This window comes from Necator americanus, chromosome I (assembly GCF_031761385.1).
Source record: "Necator americanus strain Aroian chromosome I, whole genome shotgun sequence".
In the NCBI taxonomy this organism is placed as follows: Eukaryota; Metazoa; Nematoda; class Chromadorea; order Rhabditida; family Ancylostomatidae; genus Necator; species Necator americanus.
The window spans coordinates 26,228,246-26,253,171 of NC_087371.1; the positions used below are offsets into that span (position 1 = coordinate 26,228,246).

General features: G+C 42.5%; 4 protein-coding genes across 8 annotated transcripts in view; 1 reads left to right on the forward strand and 3 right to left on the reverse strand.

Annotated features, from left to right (window-relative positions):
- The window catches only part of RB195_006909 (uncharacterized protein), a gene marked incomplete at both ends in the record, with an annotated part of 56,584 nt that extends 42,210 nt beyond the window's left edge, over nt 1-14,374 (forward strand). For 2 of the 4 annotated variants that reach the window (XM_064180255.1, XM_064180252.1), the window contains 14 exons: nt 2,811-2,967; nt 3,029-3,136; nt 4,538-4,652; nt 4,748-4,841; nt 4,904-5,035; nt 5,924-6,065; nt 6,124-6,200; nt 6,258-6,402; nt 6,462-6,610; nt 10,332-10,496; nt 10,549-10,646; nt 12,741-12,832; nt 13,958-14,170; nt 14,226-14,374. In XM_064180255.1, the coding sequence (XP_064037140.1) occupies nt 2,811-2,967; nt 3,029-3,136; nt 4,538-4,652; nt 4,748-4,841; nt 4,904-5,035; nt 5,924-6,065; nt 6,124-6,200; nt 6,258-6,402; nt 6,462-6,610; nt 10,332-10,496; nt 10,549-10,646; nt 12,741-12,832; nt 13,958-14,170; nt 14,226-14,374 (1,836 nt within the window). Of the gene's footprint in view, nt 1-2,810; nt 2,968-3,028; nt 3,137-4,537; nt 4,653-4,747; nt 4,842-4,903; nt 5,036-5,923; nt 6,066-6,123; nt 6,201-6,257; nt 6,403-6,461; nt 6,611-10,331; nt 10,497-10,548; nt 10,647-12,740; nt 12,833-13,945; nt 14,171-14,225 lie in introns of all 4 variants that reach the window. The other 2 variants (XM_064180253.1, XM_064180254.1) reach the window with 2 other exon arrangements.
- A 2,737-nt stretch (nt 14,375-17,111) lies between these two features.
- RB195_006910 (uncharacterized protein) lies at nt 17,112-17,487 on the reverse strand (the record flags this gene model as incomplete). Its single annotated transcript, XM_064180256.1, has 2 exons — nt 17,112-17,218; nt 17,325-17,487. 2 exons carry the CDS (start codon nt 17,485-17,487, stop codon nt 17,112-17,114), a joined length of 270 nt encoding a protein of 89 aa, XP_064037143.1.
- A 462-nt stretch (nt 17,488-17,949) lies between these two features.
- RB195_006911 (uncharacterized protein) lies at nt 17,950-18,327 on the reverse strand (the record flags this gene model as incomplete). Its single annotated transcript, XM_064180258.1, has 1 exon — nt 17,950-18,327. One exon carries the CDS (start codon nt 18,325-18,327, stop codon nt 17,950-17,952), a length of 378 nt encoding a protein of 125 aa, XP_064037144.1.
- A 125-nt stretch (nt 18,328-18,452) lies between these two features.
- RB195_006912 (uncharacterized protein) lies at nt 18,453-24,085 on the reverse strand (the record flags this gene model as incomplete). 2 transcript variants are annotated; one of them, XM_064180259.1, is made up of 13 exons in its annotated part: nt 18,453-18,770; nt 19,857-19,914; nt 19,971-20,095; nt 20,175-20,305; nt 20,372-20,552; nt 20,640-20,763; nt 20,912-21,033; nt 21,134-21,232; nt 22,405-22,548; nt 23,125-23,196; nt 23,252-23,351; nt 23,402-23,472; nt 23,909-24,085. In XM_064180259.1, 13 exons carry the CDS (start codon nt 24,083-24,085, stop codon nt 18,453-18,455), a joined length of 1,722 nt encoding a protein of 573 aa, XP_064037145.1. The 2 variants fall into 2 exon arrangements, with proteins under 2 accessions (XP_064037145.1, XP_013308286.2); XM_013452832.2 differs by lacking the exon at nt 18,453-18,770 and having other exon boundaries at nt 19,848-19,914.
- Between the last annotated feature and the right edge of the window lie 841 nt (nt 24,086-24,926).

Below are 24,926 nucleotides of genomic sequence, written 5' to 3' on the forward strand. Positions count from 1 at the left end.
GCATCTCCAGAGTCATGAATTTTTGCTCATTTCATTTTTAAAAACTAACGTAAACAAAACCATTTTCGATCTGAAATTTATTTATTCCACACAGGACAAATATATCAAAAGAGCCTTGCCTAACTATGACGTTATTTGATTTTGTTGTTTCTGGCAAAGATATTTTTGATTTATCTAAGACGTAATAAAATAAATAAGGAAATATTTTGGGGGAGAACTCTAAAATCAATGTCTTTTCGTATAGATGTCCACCACTATAAATTAATTTTCGATTGAAAAGGGTTTTATGTACCTCAGTTTTTAACAACAACGAAATACGTGCAACAAAACTTCATAGTTTGCAAGATTATTCAATTTACTATGGTACTAATGTTAGTAGCTTTGAATAAACAATCATAATCAGTTTAGTAGGATGCCAAACGGCTTGTTACGGTAAGTAAATTTTTTAACGGAGAGAAAATTTTGCCGAAAAACCAAAAAATACCAAATAAGTACTTGTCCCACATTTGTTGTCATTTTTGTATATGATTGTTACTATCTGTACTATACTATGTTACTTGTCTTACGGAACTCTTAACTAAAGTACATATATAAGGAATAAAATGTTGCATGTTTCGGGATGACATCACAATCCCGTTCAGCATTTCGCTCGTTGACAATTCAAAGGGCAAAGAATAAGGCGCGACTTTGTTAAACGAAACGGGGTGTACGGGGCTGTGAATATTAAGTAGCATTAGCTGACCAAAGACTAACGGCAGCATTTCCCTGGCTATTAAAGAGAACAGCTAAACCATCAGAACAAAATTTTCTCTCTTTAATAGCCAAGGAAATTTTCACGGAAAAATAAATGGATTCGGTTGTTGTGAGTCTCCAATGAAAGATTCTGACCAAATTATATCTTTAAAACAGCTAAAGATAGGAGGAAGCTGCTGGAATTTCCTTATACGAAACGTGATCGTTTACCGATTTTCTTTAATAAGCATCTATCACTTATATAGGTTGAGTCATAAATAACTGACGTTTTGTTCTTCATACATTTCTCCAGGTGGCAGCAAACAGTTGATTGTTACGCATTAAGCTTCTCTCGCTAACTCGCTCTTTGTTTGACATGGGCTTTATTCCAATATTCACTTCAAAATGTCGTTATCGAAGTCTGAACGGTGACCCTCCCCCATCCTGGTTCCTCTTTCACGGTCACATCTCTAGAACGGAAATTGACAAACCAAGTTCTAATCCCCTGATCGGTTATCATTCCTTTACCATACACACTGCATAATCTCGAAGAGACCAGTTCCTTTTAGTTTTATTTTATTCTTGCTAGGAATCCATAAGGACCTCTGAATAAGCTTTTTTTCTATGGTAGCTGAGGAAGAAAAAGAGAGACCACAGAAAAAAACGGAAGAATCTTCACCACATAGGCCAAATTTTTTAGCTATTATCATTTTTAGCTACCTATTAGTATCATATAATGTAAGGGTATTTTTTTTATTCTCCATTTTCAAGGTGGAGAAGAAAATTAAACGTAACTTGCAAAACACTAGACTGTGGTCTAAGGACTACTTGATGTTCTGCTTGAGTGTAGCAATGAAACCCGTTATGTGGGTAACGCATTGTGTCCGTAAGCAATAACGGTAGATAGCGTGTATCTGGGCGGAAGTCATTTTAGACTCAACCTGATGATAACTCGAAGTGCGATCCATTTGGAATCTACGTCTGCAACGTGTACATTTCTTCCCTGTATCGGCAAGATAACCAGTATAAGCCGTGTAATGAATGCAACCTGTTACTGACCTTTTTTCGAATGTGTTGCGAAGTCTGTATAGTATATCAATTTTCCAGAGAGTTTTTCCTTTTTTTGGAACAAATAAAAGTGTTGAAAGTGAAGATGATCCGAATCTTGTGAAACCGTCGTTCTAAGGGTTTTTAATGCCCATATTCAGCTGTTGACTGAACCTTTGTATGGTGAATGCTGAGCTTTGATTAAAGGCAACATACCACGAATCTGAGGTGGTGCGGATTTCAGGTAGAGTATCCGTATACGGGGTCGTAGATTATGAGACGGGGGTGGTTCCACTCATCTCTCCCTGCATCACTGCAAACAGCCGCCTCCAGAATGCTGTTTTGTACGACGCCATCTATTGAAACGCTCCACCTCTTGCGCCGCCTCCGCCCTGCGATTCGTCGAAAATCAATTCGGATTGCTCCGAAAGGCGGTAAGGGACACTCCGCGTGCAAGGGTGGCGCGTTGCAATGGAAGGTGTCGTACAAAACAGCATTCAGGGGCCGGCTGCTTGTAGTGATTCAGGAGGAGATGAGCGGAACCACCCCCTCTCCATAATTTACTATCCCGTATACGAATACTCCACCTAAAATTCGCACCACCTCAGATTCGTGGTATGCAGCCTTTAAGTACCTTTAAGTACCTTGTGCAAGCAGCATACATAATTGACGATGTTGAGATCTGTCTGGGAAAAGATACGGGTTTGGTTAAGATTAAGATTACGAGCGTGATCACGAAAGTTTCTTAGACAGCCTATTCATTGGTTTTGCTTGAATATTTTACTGGGTAAACCTCAGGTTTTCGCTCACTTGCGAAAACAGCGCGTGTACAATGGTAGCGCGTCCGTACGTGCCTCGTAGGAAAAAACGATCAATAAGGCCGTTCCCTACTGCATTGTGGCAGAAGCAACTCTGAAGATGCTGTTAACGCACACAACGTTCCAATCCTAAGAACTAGTATTCTTGATTTCGAAGTCTCTAGCACTGATGACTGGATTTACATCTCTTCGCCATATTGTGTTGTTCTCCAGGATAGCGTCACATGGAGGTCAGTCGATGGAGCTGAAGTTGTGTTGCGAGGAACTCGCCTGGAAGCCTTGAGTGAGATCGAACGAGGCGCTCTCCGTCTAGTAGCTCTTCAACGATTGGCTGTTCTACTACCAGGAGTTAGTCTTCTTAAACCTAAAGGTATGAACGTTCGAATTGTTCTTAAAGTAGATTCTTGTTCCAAGATATGTAAAATTTCCAGATCCACTCACAGCCATACGACAAAAGCGTCAAAAGCTGTTGAAACCTAACAAAGCCATCAACGTAACAGAAGGAAATCGGAGGACCAGCGGTTACATCATCGATCCTGGTGAGTTTCAATGTCCAATGTGACTATCTAGATTGATTTCGTTAAAAAAATTTTTGACGTACTTTGTACGTCAGAAACTATTATCATTCAGGAATCAAACTCGTTTTTAACAGTTAAGCCGATATGAAAACCTATACTCGGGTCAAAACTATATCAACCACGGTACCTTTCCGTACGCGCTCGATACGGCGCGGTGGAGGCAGCAGTTGGAACCGAGGTGAGACCATCACAAACTGCAGCGACGAATGGTGTCAGTCAAGGGTCCCACTACGCTCCCAACGCTCCACCGCACCGCCTCGAGAGAAGCCGCGGGTGCAATTGCACCGTGCTTCATGTCGTTTTGACCCTACTACATTTTGAGTGTGGGCGATTGTGTGGCAGCAAAAATTAGAACAGGCAAAAGAAGGAACACAGCGGTGAAAAGATAGTGTTCGCCTATCGGGTGCATGGCGATGCTTCGGCGCCTCACCGGTGCAGAGTTTAGCATCATTATGGAGTATTTTCGTGACACACACACACAACACACACACCCCACACACACACGGACTAAGTGTGTGATTATACAGCATGATTTTGCGCTGAGGTTAGAGGTTGCGCTTCCTGCACAATCGATCGGAGGTTCGAGTCCGCCCTAGTGCTCACCAAGCCTTTCATTCCTCTGGGATCGATAAATTGGTACTGGACTTGTCTGGGAGGATAAAAACACTGACTTGACGCATCGGCTAGCCACCGCAGGTCATTGTATAGGCCAGTTACACGTTCGTGAACCTCAAACGATTCTAAATTGAAGTGAACGTGGGGGCGCATCCCAAGCGGCGTTGATTAACGCCAGACACTTTATCCTTTATCCTTATTTGTCCCTTTTGATGTTCTGCATTTTGCTAGCTTCGTCACGAGTACGCAGTAGTTAAATAGATAATTGTCAGAAATTCCGAATTTAATTGCGGTACACACCTCCTGCGCGCCATAGAAAACGGACATTTGAGGGCTTTTTTTCCGATGGCATGTCACTTTCTCTGAAATCTGTTTGTAAGACCTTGCTTATTTGTCTCTCAAAGTAAACAGTACAAAAAAACCAAAACGAAAACAGAATTTGAGTTTTATGAAAGTGACTGAATGTAATGGGTCGGTGTAGCCAAATGCTTAGTGCAAAACAAGCCTTTCATCCCTCTGGGTCGATAAATCGGCACCAGATTTGTCTGAGAGGATAAAAACGCTGACTTATCACAGCGGTTAGCCCCGCAAGTCATTGTAAAGGCCAGTTACGCTTTCGTAAACCTCAACCGAATCTGAATTAAAGTGAACGTGGTGGCGCATCCTAAGCGGATTGATACGCCAAAGACTTTAGACTTTTAATTGAATTGAAAGATTTGCCTCATTCATCTGTTAACTTCCATTCAGCAGAAAACCGCCTGTTCGGAGTGTCTTTGGTGGCCTGTATGCAAAATGAGCGTCGTCTGGACCTTGAGAGCAGATGCCGATCACTTGACGACGCAACAACGAGCCTTCCACCAGGGTTAGTCAGAACTATTACTCTGTTAATGGAGTCTTTTTTTTAATTTCCCAGTTCGGAGATAAAAGCTTCTTCTTCAAAAACAAGTTTTGTTTAAGAGGTAGTTCACCTCGACAACATGCGAAATCTGTTCGATCTGAACCGGAAATTGTGGCATTAACCGATCGTAAATGGCTGTATCCCTCCACACATGTATGGATTCCTACTGGCAGCTTTGGGGTTTAATCTAATTCTAATCGGTGTTCTTTTTCTAGAATCTCTACCCCGATTCCAACCCTTCGTCACCATCACCGTACGCAGGTTCAGCTCCACCTACATGTTCGTTGCCAGTTAAGGATTTCTCGCTGATCACGCAACCTTCCGAGCCGGAAAAGGAAATCGTTACGGTGAATAGATCAGATTATTGGATATGAATATTCGGCACTTTCAATCTTGTGAGTGCTACGCATCTACCGTAACCGTAGCTCTTCCTCTCCTTCACACACATTCCTTCATCGTTTTGGAAAAAAAAAGATGAGGCAGTGTGTGTCGAGGTTCTTCTCTGAAAAACTCCTGAGAATATTTCTCTTGGTCCTCTTATCACGAAGTGATTGTGGTCTTCCAGACCTAACGATGTAATCGGCACAGAATCTGAGCTTTTTGTCAAATTCCATTAAATTCACTTTGAAACAGCTGAAAACTACGTATAATAAAATTCTTCATGTTTTGGAAGTGGGTTCAACTCCCACTCCCATTATCATGTTGCCAAAACAAAATGTTGATTTTTTTGGGTTTTTTTTCGTCGTCCTTTTGTAATTCGACCTATACACCTGACTCTTCTCTTTTTTGTCCTATTATGTGCTTCCATTAGTGTTCAAAGATATTTAGTAGATTTTAGAATAAAAAAGAAAATATTCCAATGTCACTACTTCAACAATACTTTAGCAGATTTGATTCTTCTACTATTTGGTGTTCCTTCGCTTCTGTGAGCCATCGAATCTCACATTGGCCATTTGTTCCTCGGCTCATTTTCGATTTTTCTTTTTCGAAATACATCAAATCTCCAATATAAACTAGAAACAAAATAATATAAACTAAACTATAAATTTCCAATATAACAACTGTCGCAACAATGTTCGATGAGGACAAGGAAAAAAGAAAGGGGGTTGTATTCGAGGGGGTCGTGTCCCATCGCCACACTTGAGTGGAGATATGGGTCTTCGCTAAATTTCTAGCTCCTTTTGGTCATTATGGGACACCAGCGCCTCTTCATACATAAATAAATTGTATTCCAGGGCCGTTTTATCAAGAAACAACGTCCTTCTTCTGCCTCATTCTCATACTCCCTGGATGCACCATCCAGCGAAGATGTTGATCCGCATACGCTTCAAGTACCACGTATTGTGGAAAACTGTACACAATACCTCATGGCGTACGGTAAGTGGACGACGGAGTTCCTGTTCGTTGCTACGTACGCTTCGATCTCTAATTCCAGGGCTAACTTCTGTGGGTCTTTTCCGAGTGGCCGGTAACGCAAAACGATGTCGTCAGTTGAGGTCCACTTTGGAGAAGGTTCGACATAGCTTTATTCTTTAACAATGACTTTTTTGTCTCACCTAACTCTTTCAGGTGGGAGGCGGCACGGCCATCAGCGACGATCTGGTTGAAAACACAACAGCACACGATGTTGCGACGCTTCTCAAAGAGTATTTTCGTGATCTTCCACAGTCATTACTACCTCGAGAGCACTATCAAGCCTACATAGCAGCTGCTCGTATGCATCACTCCTTTTGTGCTTAGAACTGGTACGAGAACCAACCAACACTTCTTCAGGATTTCCTTACGAAGAACGGATTGAGGTTATCCGTCTGTTGGTTTCACTACTAGGACCGCCGAACATAGACACATTGTATGTGCTGCTGAAATTTCTTCACGAGGTGTCACTGCATTGTCACGACCAAGTCGGCTCTGGAGGAACTGAGGTGAGTCAAGTGTACTATTTTTGCGGGAGGTTAGAATAGTGTTATTTCCTGCATTTCTTTCAGGAAGAAATCTGACTTTTCAAGTTGTCTTTAAGGTAAAAGTTTTGTCTTTAAATTGTTTAAAGGCAGCGTATCACGAAGTGAACGTGCTGCGGAACGCCCAGTGAAAACATTGAGTTCGGGGTGTAGATTGCGGAAACGGCTGACGCGCTCCAGTCGAACTCCCCGTAGAAAATAGTGCGCCAGAACGCCTGAAGCCGTATCTTCCGGGCCGTTTTTTACGGCAATTAGGAAGAAATGGACGGAATCACCCCCCTCTCCATAGTCTCCCATCCCGCATACGAATACTCCACCTGAAATCCATACCACCTCAGATTCGTGGAGTGATGCCTTTAACGCACCTCGTAGAAACTAAAGCAGTTCCACGTCGTTGGGGGGAAGGAGGGGGGAGGGGGGGCGTGTGTAGTGCAGTGGTTAGAGGTTCCGCGTCCTGCACAATCGATTGGAGGTTCGAGTCCGCCCTAGTGCTCACCAAGCCTTTCATTCCTCTGGGATCGATAAATTGGTACTAGGCTTGCCTGGGAGGATAAAAGCACTGACTTGACACATCGGCTAGCCATGCAAGTCATTGTGTAGGCCAGTTACACGTTCGTAAACTTCAAACGATTCTGAATTGAAGTGAACGTGGGGGCGCATCCCAAGCGGATTGATTGACGCCAGAAACTTTATCCTTTAGCTTTATCCTTCCTTCAGGAGTTACATAAGTACGTCCACTTTTATACCATTTATTTAACAAAACGTCATACACTATAGTATCCATTATTTTCTATCACTTTGACTTAGCGTTCAAGCTGTGCTATAGAACCATCTTTCCAAAGAGTTTCATTTCTGCTCTCGGGAAATCCTTCAAGACTAGTTTTGGTCTTTCCAGAAATTCGAAGCTTTTCGTTCGTTTTTTCGTTTCTTTCTTCACAGAGCAGAACAAATGATAGTCAGACGGTGAAGTATCTGGGCTATCCTTATATGTAGACTCGTATCAAAGATATTAATTTTGTCTCCATTATGATCTCTGTAAGGATTGTTGGAGTTTTGATAATCGTCCGCATGATAAGATGAGGCATTAGTGTGTGATGAGCTGTAGACGAACGTTATAATTGCCTTTACTGACTGACATTATTCGACTTAGGTAGCTTCTTGAGAACCTGGGAATAGGCATTTGATCCACAATACAACAGACCCAGTCTCTCAAAAAATAGATAGGCAGGAGTGACTAAACTGAATGTTCATTTTAAATTGAAGCTTAGTAGTAATCGCTAACAAAGACTAATGATTTGGATATCTCATTTACAACTCTCGAAGTACCTCCATGTATTGAGCAGAGACACCCTGATTGTCTAGGGCTTCCATGACCGCATCCGTCTCAACTGAGTCCAAGGCCTAGAACAAGTCAATGAAGGTGAGACGAAGCGGCACCTTGTAGTCTAGCGATGCCTCGATGAGTTTCGAAACGTTGTGAACGTAGTCAATCCTGCTGAACTCTTTTCGAAACCCTCCTTGCTCTCATGGCTGTACTTCATCTTTCTTAATCCCGTTGATGATCACTCTTGTAAAGAGCACGTAGATGGATAGTAAGCTAGTTGGGCGATAGTTGCCGATGTCATGTGGACCTCCCTTCTTATACAACAACGGTCATTGCTGGTCTTTCACTGTTTAACAAGCTTGAATTCTGACAGGTAACATGCAAAGAGCATCGCCAGAGTGTTGACAATTACCGGCGGAAAGTTCTTCAGATATTCTGACCTTTTTTCTGTCGGGACCAGGTGCCGTAGGATTTTTTTACCGTCATGATAGCATGTTGTACTTCGGAGTGGGAGCCTCTGGAATGACATGTTGTGCTATCTCAGATGGTGACTATGCATGTGGTCATGGCTGTCGAAGACGTGAGAGTGGCGTAGATGATTTTTTTCCATTCTTCTTCTCTATGCAATTACTGTTCCATTTGGGTTCCCGAGAGCAGTCATCCTCTTGCGTCTTGCGACTGGCGAAGTCTCGACACCTCTGCAGCTTCAGCCAGCACTTCTGCTCTTCTCTCTTTAAGGAGAAGAGCAGAAGTGCTCATTGCTGGCTTCCTTTATCGCCTCTCTGCAAAGCTTTGCGAGCTCGGACTTGAGTTCTTGGTTCCCTGCGGCTCGTGCTGCTATGCAATGACTGTTCCATTTGGTTTCCGGAGAGCAGTCATCTTCATCTTGCGAACAGGAGAAGTCTCTATGGCAATAGCGAACGCTTTTTTCCGCCTCTGCAGCTTCAGCCAAACTACAACCGAACTTCTGGTCTGTTTAAGGTCTTCCTTTATCGCTTCTCTGCAAACCTTTAGGCTGTCCGCAGAGTTCACAGCCGTGCGGGCGGCCCCACCAGCATGGGTCTGTGCTTGATGCTCATTGAGGGTTCACCACAGTGCGCTCAATAACCATCAAGCGCAGACCCTTGCGGGCGGGGCCGCCCGCGCAGCTGTGAACTCTGCGGGTAGCCTTACAAGCTCGGACGTGAATTCTTGGTTGTCTCTGGCTCGTCCTGCTCTACGCTTTCGTATCAGCACAAAATTTCCTGGAGAGAGGGGTCTTTTCGTGGTTTTGAAACTTTCAGGCTTTCCCGCACAGTCGTGAAGGTGTTCAACGAGCCGGTCGTATTTCTCGTCGATGTTGTTCATTGCTGAATCTTCCCAAAAGTCGGCTAGCGTAGCAAAGAGATCCCAATTAGTGATAATTCCGGGACTCCGCTCTCTAAACTTCGCTGCTTTCTTTTCTCTCCGTGTAAAGGAAAATCTTGCTCGGCGGAGCCTTATCCCGTATAGAACTTTGGCACAACAGCGGCATCCCGTCAGAGAGAACCTTTCACTGACGATGATGTGGTTAATTTCCTTACTCTACCCTCCACCGGGTGACTCCCACATCCAGCGCAGCGCAAATTCGTCAGACATTCTTATTGGACCAATCTTGGCGTTAAACTCACCAACAATGAATTGGAAGAAGATATGGTCTTCTCTGTACAACTTCTCTAGGTCCATATAGAAAGCCCAGACATTTTTTTTTCGAAGCTTGATGCTGAAGTGTAAGCAACGAAGATAGTCAAAGCTGGCGTTGACTCCTTATGCATCCTCTCATCCGCAGACATCCGATTCGAAATAGTTTAGAAGTATATGAATATATGTTGCCCTATGCGCTGTGAGGGCCAACCGGTACATCCACTACAACCGAAGCTGTCGAAAAATTATTTTACTACTTTCTATTTCTTTTCAACTTTTCGCTATTTGCCAATTTGAGCGCTCCAAAAACTCATGAACAAAAACAAGCGGATTACGGAATTCATATCTGAAACTATCAAAAAGATTATGACGCCCGCTCAAGCGTATATTGTGGGGAAGAGGGTGATTCCGTTCGTCTTTCCCTGTATAAATGTAAAGGGATAACCCTGGAACGTTGTTCTTACGACGGCTTCTGTTGTAATGCAGCAACCAGTGCCCCCCCCCCCTTGCGATCCGTCCGAATGGGTTTTAGACGAGTTGCAGTTGCGCATTGCAACAGAAGCCGTCGTAAGAACCCCAGATTCGTGGGGTGATGCCTTTAAGTTAAAATCAAATAACACAACATCACTGGGATTTTTACTACTCCATACAAGTTGTTATGTTTTCAGCGTTTGAGGAGTGAGCTTTGCCCTTTTTTAGCACGTGATGCAAGGGAATCGCATGGACGCCCACAATCTGGCCACTATATTCGCTCCGTCCATACTACGGCCGGATCATGGGAAATTGCACGCGACTTTGGCAGAAAACGAACAACAGATTGCTATCGTGGAAACGATGATTGCACATGTGGAAGAAGTATTTCGTGTAGGTAGCGGTTCTGTGACAATTTTGTCACCGCAAAATCCTGCTTATTTAGATTCCCAAAGAGCTACAATGCAAAATCTACAACAAGCTACGCGACACGGATCCAGATCGTTTAGACCGTTTCTTGAACCATGTCTCAAAAGTGGAAAGGTGAGTGTACCGTTATTCCAGCACAAAAACATCCGCAATACTAGGGGAATTGATTCTCGTAACCTGTTCATTCCATTCACGTGCTTTTTGATGGGACATATAGCGGTCGTGCCGTTTCATCGACATGCTCGTCGCCGCAGTTCGTGCAAGAAATCAGGTGGATTACACCGGAAGTCTTCAGCCAAGCAATCTCCTGGTGTATGGGAGTCCTGCGGGATAAGTAATACAATTCGGTGTTGTAGAGATGGTATCGTACAAGCGACTTCAAACTAGCTGACGTTTCAAATTGTTCGGTGGTGTTTCAACCACCGAAACCGAGCTATTTAAGTCTGTCCTCTTCAGAAACCGCCTAAATGCAGTGCTAATTTCATCGGAGATATATGGAAAGCAGAGAGATATCTCATCTGTGGTGGGGTTTTCCAATTGCAGTGCTCTTTCACTTTGATATCATCTACTTTCAGACGTTCGGATTTCGTAACCATCAGAAACAGCAATTTCGCGAGCCAAAGTGAACGATTCTTTTCTCTCCTCAAGTCCACTTCGAACAGTTTTTGCTGTGCGGAATATGTTGTTAATCACAACTTTCTTTCTTTGAAATGGATGAGCAGAGAGAAAATGAACAAGGATATTTTTATTAAGGGGCTTACGATACCATTTCGTTTGGTGGGTACCGTTTGAGATACCAACCTGGACGTTTAAACAAGGAAGCCATTTGCTATTTGTTCGGGCGGTCGATTCAACAAGTCAAAACATTTGTCCATCTCCGCTTGGGTGGCGCAAATAACAAAGCAGTCGTCGTTGTACCGAGAGTAGAACAAAGGACGTTTTCCAAAACAGGTGCTTCAATTTTGGCCATAAACGAAATAGCTAAGGTGGGAGCCAATCCCTGCCCCATAGCTAAACTTCTAAGTTGCGCAAAATAATTTCCGGGCCATCTGAAGATATTGCAGTCGAGGCACGCCTTGAAAAGAACCATCAATTGGGAGGTTGATAATCCGCATAAACTGATGGTTCTTATGTTTTCTTTTAGCAGTTCGAACATAGCCTGTATCGGAGAGTCATCAGATACATTCGTATACAGTACTTCGACGCCGAATGACTTCATGACACAGTCTCTTATCGGGTGTGCCGCGCGCAAGTGGTCTAAGAACATACGGGTATCTGTTAAATGAGCAGGTATATGGCCCAATGCTTGCTCAAATATTGTGTTTAGGAACCATATCCCTATCCCTATCCGTAGGACCTCCTACACTACTAATTATAGGTCTCACTTTGAAAGTAGCAAGGTCAGTGGAGGCCAAATCGCTGTTGGACTGGAGTTTGTGCGTCTTGATAAGGAAATAGAACACTGGACAGGTCGACAGGTTAATCTTAAGGCGAGCAATTGGAGAGGGAGGAAACTAAGCATATTTTCCTATCCTAACCCATTTGTCGTTCAAAAGGCGGGACTTCTTCACGAACTCACTAACGGAGGATAAACGATATAGTGAGACATCTTGCAAATGTCTTTCTGTTATGTCCAATCCAATATCAATTATATCCAACTGGTGTGGAATAACCACAAATTCCCCACCCTTATCACTTAACTTCTATAACCTTATTTGCTTAGAAGTAATCAACTCTCGAACTTCCTTAATGCCTTGCTTTTGTGCAAGAGAAAAGTTAGACTTAGTTCTGTTCTCACGAAATCGAGCTACCGTTTCATATACATCGTTTGCAAAGAAACGGATTTTCGTATCTGTGGCTGGGTTAGCGTCTTGTTGTTTAAAGAACACATATGGGAAAGGTATCGCCAGATTGTCTCTGAGTGATCTTGCGATGGATATTTATGATGCGCCTATTTGGAGCGTGAACTCTTTTTCGATATATTTTACTACAACACTTATCCAGCACAGCAAGCGGTAACATCATGCACTTGAGATGCCATTGTAGGTTGTAGAATTCATCACTTTTTGTTAAGAAATTTTCAAATACTCATTGTAGTCATGCACATCATACCTGAATTGGAGTAGTTTAGGAACTCACGACTTTTCTTAAGGTTGAACGATTTCAGAATTAACTCACTTACATCGTAAGCAATAGCTCTGATTTTAGCACGGACCACCCGCTGACGTCGCCTTTTCCAGCCACCGCTGAAGAAGTCCAGCGTGAATGTCACTCGCCTGAGGAGCACGCAGATGAAAAAGGTTGGCGTGGAAACTTTTCTGTGTATCGGTCTCTATTTATAATTCTTATGTATCCAATTAAAAGCATCACCCCACGAATCTGAGGTAGTACGGATTTCAGGTGGAGTATTCGTATGCGGGATCGTAGGTTATGGAGCAGTGTGCACGCTGATTGGCCGTTTTTTACGCCAACTAGCAAGAAATGGACGGAATCACCCCCTCTACTTAATCCACAATCCCGTATACGAATACTCCACCTGAAATCCGTACCACCTCAGATTCGTGGGATGATGCTTTTAACCTAAATTCTGAATTTACGAGTTTTTTTTTGTTGTCAGAAACTATAACTTATATGTAGTCGGCATCGAATGTGTACAAGTGATAATTGAATTGAAATAATTTATGGATCTTGCAACTTTTAATGGTTTCCCCTTTAGTTACCGAGTTTTTCTTCAAATCACGTTTTCTTCTAACAAATTAACATGTAGCATGGACTAGCTTGAATTCGACAGCTGATGAAGAGCAGCTAAACTTCAGAAGCAAACTGGCAGAAAAACACCGCAATTTTGTCGAAAAATGCGCGACTTTTGAATTCTCTTACTGCTTTCATTTTCTGAAGATAGGTTACGACAATTATATTATGCATCTAAACACACTTAACGCGAAGTTTCCATTGTTGCTTCAGTCGACTCCATATAACAAAGATACAAATAACCGAAATAAGTAAATAGAAACTTCATCTGAGCTAGCTTTGAGGTGGATATTGCTGGGAGATAACTGGCGCACAGCTACGCCTGATGCGCAATCCCTTTTTTCGAAAGATTAATAGTTTCGTCCTATTCTTTCTCTGAAAAAAAATCCGTTTTTTCGCCTTTCCATATTTCACATGGTCGCAATATTCCAATTCGATTTTTCTTCAACATGATCTACATCCTCAGAGAAAGGAAATGAACAAATGAAGTTTTCTTCTCAAAGGGTGATTTGAGAAAGTTATAGAGACCCATTCTATTTGATTCATTTAGTTTCATAAAGAACCGAAATGAAATGTTAAAGGTAAGTATTTCTTTTTGGTTCTATATGAAGAGAATTTGTGTTTTCCCTTTTCCTTTCCTTTCCTAAAGAGTCTCCGTTTAGAATTGCTTTCAGCGACTGTGTGCTCGCATCGCAGCGGTTCATGGCCGTTTTCACTGGGACGAAGTCCACGTCAGCAACAATTCTTTCCCACCAATTCCGCTTGTCCCTCGAGTAGTTCTTGTCCATCTGATGACAACGAGTCCAGGGAACCCGTAAGAACAACCAGCATTAAGCTTCTTAACAACAATAATAATGTCAGTAAGGACCTTCCAGCCTCTATGCCAAGTAAGTTCTCGTAACTCCGTAGCGTTTGTACTCAGGGCCAAGGGTCATATTACAGATCGACCTCGGTCTCCATCGCGCGAGCGCGACTTCCGTGAGACGGCTCGACTCGGTGCGGCGGCGGCACGACGTCGTCTCTGCAATGTTGTGCGCGCGTTTCGATTCTCCAGCGTCACTCGCAGCTCACCCAATGTCGCCGACTACTGATTTATGTACATCATTGATCTCTTTCCTGTACTTATTTCCAATATACAAGTCATATCTGCTGCTTGAAAGATATATGTGATTGCTCAGCTTTTTGTCATCCCGTAGCCGATCTCTTCCTACTGCACCTCACTCTTCAATTCCTATTCAAACACTTATCCCGCTATTTCCCATGCATATCACATCATAGTGATTTGGCATTTTGATCTCATTAATACGGTTGCACTCATTACATTCGCCTTTGTTTCGACTACAAATGCGCCACATAGGTTTGCTCTTAAGATATGAAAGATTTCACCTGCTGTAATACAAAACGTTTCATCTAGACAATTGAACAATGATTACAATGCACAAAAAAATATCTGTAAACAAGAAAATCTAAACCTCACACTACACACTTTGTCTTCATCCACAAGGGCAACCTGAAATACAGGGTGGATCGCAATGATTCCCTAATTTTGGACGAACAGTATCGTAAAAACAAGATCTCCGAGGTGGTCTACTGAACTCCGGCTTCGATTATTGTGGTTTGCAGGGCAGTTTTGAATGGATATGCAAATCTGTTGCTTGCATAAAATATGGTGGACGGGAGTTGGTGAGCAGTATCATTTCGAGTGATCGCATGGCGTCCTTATGTAAAGAAAAACAAGTTGCACCCTGTCGTGTCATTTATATTTGTTTTATAGACAAAGACGATAAGTTGGAGAAAGTCTGGGCACAAATTTTCAGCATCTGATCTCTCGATTTGTCCATTCGCTTTGCAGGATTAAAAGGCATCACTCCACGAATCTGAGGTGGTATGGATTTCAGGTGGAGTATTCGTATGCGGGATGGGAGACTATGGAGAGGGGGTGATTCCGTCCATTTCTTCCTAATTGCCGTAAAAAACGGCCCGGAAGATACGGCCTCAGGCGTTCTGGCGCACTATTTTCTACAGGGAGTTCGACTGGAGCGCGCCAGCCTTGTGCGGCGCCGCATCTTCCGGGCCGTTTTTTACGGCAATTAGGAAGAAATGGACGGAATCACCCCCTCTCCATAGTCTCCCATCCCGTATACGAATACTCCACCTGAAATCTGCACCACCTCAGATTCGTGGGGTGATGCCTTTAACTTGTTGTTAGTTCGTTAGATATCCCCAAGATTGCGTTTATGTGTGAAAATACCCCACTTATGTGACTAAAACCACGATCTGACACAATTTCTTGAGGAATACTATCCTTTGCCATGATATTGTTGATCAAGGATTTCAACACAACGTTTTTGTTCGGTTAGAGATTGGAGCGCAGATTGCAAGCTTACTGAATGCACAAACTGTGATGGAAATATATTTGAGGAAGAATTTCAGTGATATTCACGCGGATAAGTTGGAAAGGTCTGAAAGGAATTGGGATGGTTCTCAATTCTTCACGTATAATGTGACCTTGAAAAGTTCTGATTTTCTCGCGGATGATACAACTGTCAAATCAAATTACGTGTTGCGAATTGATTTATACGCTTTTTTTCTACTCTAAAATGGAGTCAAACAAGTAGGTATTCGTAATGTGTGCTATTTATTTTTGTTTGAAGATTTGGGTCAGGAGTTTGTTAATTGAGGCGTTCTGCTAAGCGTGCAGTATAAACAGTGAAAACAGAGTACTTGCCCAATTTGTGCTCCTTCAAGTTTCAATTTGTTTCGCTTAAAGTTAGAGCTTCAAATTCCATCCCTGCAGTTTTTATCATGTTTTGTAAATAAGTAAGAGCTTGTAAATATTCTTTAATTGTAGGTAAGGACGGTTGCAACATGCAACGGGGGGTTGGAACAACACTTATAACAACTGTAAATGGTTGGCAAATGTCACAACTAACTTGTACAAGATATGCGGCTGCACCGATGGCGAATACGTTAGTATGAATGAGATATGAGGGCCCTAGCTTAAATGATACTAGCTACTGCTTTACCCAAAGCATCGTCGATTACAAAAACGCTAGTTCCTGCTCATATGTCTCTGAGAATGACGCATGTTTGACTGAAATGTTGTAAAACGAAGTGGTGACAATCGTATGTCTAGGAATGAAGCGACGAGAACAGGATACTGCTCCTAAGAGTCATTTAACAGCTCTATTTTTCGTTGGATGCTAGGTTTTCACAATGCTTGCGGGTGGATCTAGGCGTGTACCATGTTTAGCGATCACTACGCCAAAGTATTTCATCTTATCTATCTACCATATCTATTTTATTTCATTTTATCATGCAAGAGATCCAGGCTGCTAACGCATCTATTATGAGTTTGATCGTTTGACGTATAGAACGCAATATGGTTAGATTTGAATGTCCCAAAGCAGTCTTAGAGACTTGTCTTCGTTATTCGAGAGCGATGGTATATGATTACTCAAATATCGTATAGCTGGCATAAATTTTCTCAAGCCTTTAAGAGTACAGGGTCAAAAACAAGAATTTGTATCCATTCGGTATAGTAGAAAAAAGTACCCTATAAATACTTTCCCAATTCTTTGCTGATTGATGTAACGCGGTAATGCCAGGTATAGGAGAAGGTGCTCCAACCATGGGCGAATGACCAGCGCTGGCATTTTTTTCGGATCTCCACCTAAAAACTCTTACAACTTCACGGAACAGCTTTCTCGATATATGGATCATTCAAAATCTTCTTCTTCTGCGTTCTGAGAGTAAAAAGGAAAAACCAGTAGCGGGTGAGGAAAGCTCAACTCGGTCAAGCTCATTTTATGGTTTTTTAAAGATCCACTACTTGACTTTACCAGCGGGCTGATATCTGACGCGACTGCCCGCATCTTCGCTGATGTGTGCCGTCCTTGAACATAGCTCTCCCCAACCTTCTCTGCTGCGAGAGCCTGCACAGAATCAATCTATGCGCTATTTTATATCTTCCAAAACCTTTTGTCTCGCCTGAACTGCCTATCCATGCCGAGTGTCCCCAAGTCCTCTTTCACAACTCACCCAGAACTTCCTTTTTTGGCCTGGTGATCTTTTCCAACTTGAATTCCTCAGAACTTGTTGAACGAGGCGGTTTGCTGGTCTCCTCAGTATATGTCCAAAGAAGCGAAGACGATTTTCTGTAGCTACTTTCGACTGCGATGCAAGATGTTGATGTCTTCCTCATGTCATCCGCCAGTACACCACATCGAAAGATTGACGTAAAGATCTTCACTGTGCCATGTCCTAGCCGAAGAGTAACTAAGCAGCGATCTAAGCATCTTCCTTCCCGTGCACTCAAGCCTCTCTATCATCGTAGACGGTGACGTCCAAGTCTCCGATCCGTACATCATGATGGGGCGAATTGCGGATAGGTAGACTCCCAGCTTCGCTTCGTTGGTGATGGGGGTCGACAACATGCATTTCGTTAAGGAGTTAAATGCAGAAATGGCCCTGGCGCATCTTTGCTGAACATCTTTCTCGTAGCTGCCGTTGTTCTTCAGCGTACAGCTCAGATAACAGAACTCAACGACAGGTTTGTTCACTTGTCCACCCTGATTCCCGCACGAGGTCTCAAAGAGACCCACATCTGCTTGCACTTATTAGGCCATAGACGCAGTTATATGCTGAAGCCTGCTTCGATACAAGGTTAACAACACCTTGAAGTTCCGTAGTGTTTTCTGCGAATATAACAACATCGTCGGCGTACTCGAGATAGGTCAAGGGGTCCTGGTGGTACTAGGATGACATTGGCAGGACACTGATCTACTGTTATCCATATAATGTCCTCGATTGCGAAATTGAACAGGAAAGGTCCTGCCACTGCCCCTTGTCTTACTCCAGTTACCACTTCAAACGGTGTTGTACATCCGGCTGGTGTTCGAACTGCAACAGTTGTTCCTTGATTGATATCATCAAACAAACGAACGAACTTTCTCGGTACTCCATCAGCGCGAAGCGCGTTGAGGAGATGGTCCCGATGAGAAAAGTCGAAAGCGGCTTTAAAGTCCAGAAAGGCTAATTGCATTGGCTCTGAATACCGATGATAGATTTCGATCACTCTCCTAACGATGAACACCTAGTCAATCGTACATCGGCCAGGGCGAAAGCCAGCTTACTCGCAGCGCGTTGTTTCTTTCGATGCTTAATAAGTCAATCCAAGGTGATCCGCTCTAAAACCTTGTACAATACACGCGGCAACGAGATTCCTCGATAATTCCTAGGGTCCGTGACGGATAACTTCTTGTGGAGAGGAACTATGATAGCGCGTCTCCACGAGTCACGTATCATTTCGTCTATGCACATTGAACGGATGATCTTTGTCATCTCACGAATCCCAGACGGAGGATGATATTCCAGCATTTCTGCGCTATTTCCGTTGCATCCACCAGGATTTCCAATTTTAATCCTTTCGATACAGACCAGAACCTCCGCCTCGGTCGATATTTCCTCGTAACCCCATATTTCGGTCTATGAACAGGCTCGAGTTCAGAAGTTGACGGCCCTTGCCGGTTCAGCAAAGTTTAGAAGTGACTCCTCCAAATTGGCAGGTTTGGTCCACCGAAACCCACTCCATTTGCAGTGTTGAGTACTGGAGAACAGCTTTTCATTTTGCTCCTATTCTGTTTTGGTAAAATATAGGCTTTCCGAGGACCCTTGTACTCCCACACCTTTTCATACTCATTCGTTCTCGAGGCCTTCAAAATCCGGTAGGATGGTTATTTGAGGGCCGATTAACACTATAACATCTGTATTCTGTTGCTGTTGTACTGCTTCCCACGCTTGCAACGCAGCACATGTACATCGCACTTGCTGTATTAACAAAACTATGCGATTTCTAAGCTAAGCCAATCTGCTATCAGCAACCGAAACAAACTTAATGAGCAAAACCTGTAACAATCCTTACAAAAAAATCTCGTCAGAACAGACTGTCATAACCAACACACATAAACTGCACATCAGTTCAGTTCTATCAGTGTACGAAGTACAGATCTACAGGTTAGATAACAACACAAAATAACACTATGGTATAACCCTCGGCCATGCATGTTCATCATAAAAATACTGCACGAAAGACCGGACGCGTTATGAGTGGTCCAGCTTTAACAAAACATCCACATACCATTGTATACGAGCATAGCAACATTACGAGGATGTCGCCTTCATTTTCACCTCCTTAACTTTTCAAAACAAATGGTTCTCTGAGCTACTATACACTGCTCTATGGAATTTTAATTGGTTCATAAAGATGACATGATTCTAATCACTACCTATACTTGCTCCACTCTAATAAGAATATGAGTGCTTAGAGAGTGATTCTATTTGCATTCAGATCAATCCCGGTGATGAATATCGTCATTTAGCGGGATTATCATCATACAATACTTTTGCTGCAATAGATAGAAAGAAACAGGTGACAAATCTAAATATAATTTATCAAAATTATCATTGATCAATACCCGAAGCAACAAGTGATAATCTGTAACTACAAAACACAATTTGTACACGCAATTTATCACATTATTAACATAAGACTGTCGGTCCCTCTCAGCTAACCAAACTGTTCTCATGAACACGTTTGATGTGTTTCTTGAGCTCACTCGCAAGAGGATACCTGAAAATACCACACATTACGGACCTGAACACAAACTGCAAAAATAGCAATGCTACCTCTTGCTACAGATAGTACATTCATGATCTTTTTTGTTCTCATGCACTCTCTTTCTATGTGTACTCAAAGAAGCATGAGATGCGAATGCTTTTGAGCACAATTCACATGCATATGGAAACGCTGGCTAAAAATAAATCACTTAACAAATGGTGTTGGACCACTTCAAGAAAATCCTTTCGCTTTACAAATAGACAACTGCTTACCGATTGTACCTTTATGTACGAGACTTGTTCGACCTCTTCGCTCCCAAGCATAGCTGGATGCTTTCTCTCGATATGACGTCTCCGAGATTGCATAGAGGCGAACACAAGAAAGCAAATGGGGCATGACTTGTCTAAAAGAGTAGCTTTGACCTAAAAACAAAGCAAAACGACGGAATACGGCATAAAAAATTACTGACCCTTCACCGGCCTTCCGGAGCTACTTCCAATAGTGACCGTAGACGACGACTCCGAGGACATAGTAACCGATTGCGACGAAGTGCTTTCAAAGGTCACTGAGGACATAGCATCGAGTTCTTCGCGAGCCTTCCGTCGTTTTTCTGCTATACTTCCTCGAGATTGACAATAGTAGCGATGGCGCTAAAATAACTCAAGTTCTTGGAACAATTGCAACTTCACCTCTACCAAAAGGCACAACATTAAAGAAGATTTGAACATTGAACCAACCTTAAGCTCCTCAATAATGCCGAATTTCTGGCCACAGTTGCACAAGTGATCTTTGCCTATTTTGACTCCCTCCATGGATAGACTGTGCACTTTGCTCATGTGAATTTTGAGGGAGACTTCCTCCCTGCAAAGATAGATAGATAAGATTTTTGTGCTCTCGAAGCAAAAATATATTCAACAAAATGTTTCCTCGACAAATTTTTCTCCTACTCATACAGACTACACAGCTACCTCTTTGGTGTGTTTTCACTAGAATACACAAGCACACCTACCTAAAGTCGCGGCAACAAACTCTGCAGGTCAAGGATATATTTTGATGAGTCCGCTCGTGCCGGAAAAGGTGCTGTCTTTTACTGAACCTTCGGTAACACTTCGAACACTTCAGTTTGTATTCCTAAATGGACGTTACTACATTACAGTCGGAAATACAGTCATTTACTCATCAGTTTCATTCGTGTGCACGCTCAAAACTTGAAACGTTTTGCAAAAACTACCTTTTTAAATGCCAGATGCTTCTCGGTTACGTGCTCACGCATTTCTTCTTCGTCGAAAAAAACCTTACTGCAAACGAAACAGCAGAAGATCTCACGCTCCTGAACAATCACTGTGAGAATTCAAAAGGCACAATCGAAAAAACCAATAGAAGAAAAAGTATGCAATTTATTAAGCATTAAAAAGAAGACTGTAAACTTAGCAGTGTAAACAAAAAATGGAAGCCGCAAAATAACCTAATTATCTAATCGAGGAGCACAAATGCAGCTAAAGTGAACTAACACCTCCTACGCATACGCTACTAATGCATCGGGAAAGTCGCGGGATTGCGTGGTTCGTTCAATCTTTCATGGAGTGATTTTCCAAAAAAGGTAAGAGAAACCCCGAGAAAAACTCCAAACAAACACATCCAGGTGTGATGTGATTGGATATGTAAATCTGCAGGCAGTTCTTCATTGGACAGCAGTATATCCAACCTACAAACATCTGTCCATAGTTTTTGTTGATAAGTGCAGTGTTTCCTCGTGGGGAATACCCTTGGACAAACAGCAGAGGTGTGTTCGCCGCAGACTACACATTTCTTGAAGAGCATAAAACCAACTGTCAACGATCGTTTTACATCAACAATGGGTTACTAAGTTTATGGGCTATAAGAAAAGCTAGAAAGCCCAACAGTGTGATCTCAGGGATGATATGGAGTTCAAGGTATGGATTACGAGTGTAAGCGTCTTCACTCTTTCAATTCAATTCTCTCTAATCGCTAAGAAAAACGGCGCTGGAAAAGGTTCGCGAACGCGCAAGATGGCGCGTTATAGGGTAAGGTTATAAGGTTTCCCAACGCTTTTCTTCAGGACGATTGCGGGAATTCAGCGTTAACACGTTTATACTCGTAATCTATTATCCGAACTCTATTGTCACCATTGTTCATGAGAGATCCCAACATCATCAATTTCATGATTTTGTGCTGCCTTCAAAGATGGTATTTAACAAAACAATCGTGATCACAATTGTTCCTCTTTCCTACGTCTTCTGCATAGAAAAAACCAAGTATTTTTGCGCTGAACAATCAGTAAACTATAAAGTTCGAAAGTGAAGAAAAGATAACATCTTTTGTAACACAAAATTTAAAGCATTTGAGCACATAGTTGTGGAATACTGTTCTGCACTTGACAGACCCCAAAAATGAAACATCAATTCTTTTGTTTGTTCTTTTTTTTAACTTGAACGGTCAACTAGAACACAAATAAGCTAGCTGAGAAAAAGAAAAACTCACTCTATTAGCTTTGGCCAGCTCTTTTCGGACTTGTATAATACGCTCTTTCTCGGCTTTCATTTCTTTCAACCTCTTCGCATGCTTATCCATTTGTTCCTCTAATTCATGAATGAGAACGAACTCCTCTGCGCCCTTCTCCAGTTCCTAGAAAAAACTGAATCAGAAAACTGCTGCATAGACCCAAACTTTAAAACCATAGTTCAGGAAAACGTTTGCTGTTGGATTGTGACACTTACGAACTATGTCATCAACCACACTTACTAATACAAAGAACAGTACATCGAAAATTCCACGGACGGGACGTTGCTCTGACCGAATGATGTTATCACTTTTACAAATATTGAAAGTACATAGACATCTTTGGGAGAGTAGGTAGCTTCTATGGTGTACCACAAATCACGCTGAGGGGTAGTCACGTTTCAAACTACACACTGTATGTTAAAACTCTATTGTGCTGGATTTGCGAAATGAGCACTATTACAGTTTGATGGAATAGTAAAGGCTGCACTTTACCACTTTACCCACCCCCTAAATGAAAAAAAAGAAAACTGGGGAAATGCTCACGTGCAAAAACACGGCTTTACAATGATGGTCAAGTTACCTAACGTGGCATTCACTAAGCCCTAACAAAACTCCCTTTACTGCGTCGCTCATCGTACAGTTTAGCGAACATCGAACAACTTCATCTATAGACTAGCAGGTAATTAGATAATAACTCACCTTCATCTTCGCTTCTATTTCGTCTGTCCTCGCCTTCTCTTCGGCTTCCTCCCGCAATAACTCATCTTCTAACTGCAACGGTGATGCATTAAATACTCGCGAACGAATAGGTGAAAGAAAAGCTGACCTTTTTCAGTACATCTGCATGTGAATCTTCCAACATATAGTAGTATTTGAAGGTAGGGTCGTCTTCTTCCTGGGTTTCTCCATTTCTGCTAGAATCCACACTAAAGGGCATCACATGAATTTTCACAAAGGAACATTCCCTGTAGCTTACTTCTTGTCACTGGATGTTGAGGGTCTCTCATAGTCGAGGTCTGCGAATAAATCATGTTGAAGGGACCAATCCTAAACATATCCACACTAGGAAAGGATGAACTGCAACCTATAAATCCGGTTCTCGTCGACCGGATAGGTTTAATTACCCAAGTTTGATGCCCTCAAAGTTACTTGCTTACAAAAGCACGAAACGAACACCAAAGTATAAACGAGGCAAATGTCAGCCCAAGTTTGAGGTACTTTTCCCACAAATACACACATTTAAGGTACACTTCTCTCGCAACTACCCAAGTATGAGGTACTTGTTTATGCATAAACTGCACTACATCCGAAGAATTTCGTCTGACTACGATAACATTGCATCAGACGAATAAATTCTCCTACCTAATGCCACGAATCTAAGACGCAAACTTCACACCTTGAGTCTAAGCTGACAATCTATCTAGGGAAGAAGGCATTACAACTACAGTTAGTTATGCAAAAATACTTAAGAAAAGCACAATACATTGGAAACGGTCTGCTCCTGATGATTGGCAGTATTGCATGACAGATCTGTGAGAACATAAGTCTCGTCAGAATTTGCCTCCATGGAAGGAGGAGTGCTGTCCACCGCAAGAGACTGGATAGGGACTTCAGAAAGAGAATACGTGTTCATAGGAGACGACACCACAACACAATCCATATTGCGAATGCTGCCCGTGACGCTGTGTGACGAATCCGGGACCCGATCAATAAAGGGCGGACGCGTGTTGGGTCTCAACTGGATCCGAGGTACGATACTCGCTGGAATGCTTCCAAAGACTCGTTCTGCTCTCGTTCGCTCTCTGCTCGCGATTTTCTACGCGATCAGGGACGGGATGGTAACGTGGGTGGGCGGACACCGTTTTCTTTCCTTTATTTTCTTGTGTCCGTTCGTGTGATCTTAACAGTGATAGGAATCAACAGCGAGGAAAGTACCATTCTTTCCTCTTGACGTCATGAGATACATTATGACGAGTGAGCTGGACTCACTTCTCCTTACTCGCCATGTCATTCTCTTAAATGCGCATGCGGTTTTTATTTGCTGTTTTTGCATGCATAATTTGTTCTTCTGCTTTTCTTTCGAATGATCATGAAGAACATTTTCGTCTTCCTGTATACTTCTCCATTGCTGTTTTTTTTTGTCAATGTTGGTGTATAACGTGACTTTGCATGCAGAATTTGTCGGTTTGATTATCTTTCATGTCCATTGTCCCTCCCAAAAACGAGAAGAATTCGTGTAGGAAGAGGTTCCACCTCTTTTTACTGAATGCGTTTCGCTGCTTCTGACTGCTTCTTCCCGAATTTGATTTTTTTGTGCTTTCGAGAATAGAGCGTTTACCGCGGACCCTCTCACCCCTTCCCAATTTATCACTAAGTCCTCCATCAGTACTCTTTAGTTTGTTGCATGCGTGACCAAAACTTTGGCGTCTCCATCCAATAGAATGTAGTGTGCAATGCTAAATCCGAAGGTGAAATTGGTGGATGCAAGCCTTCTCCTGAAA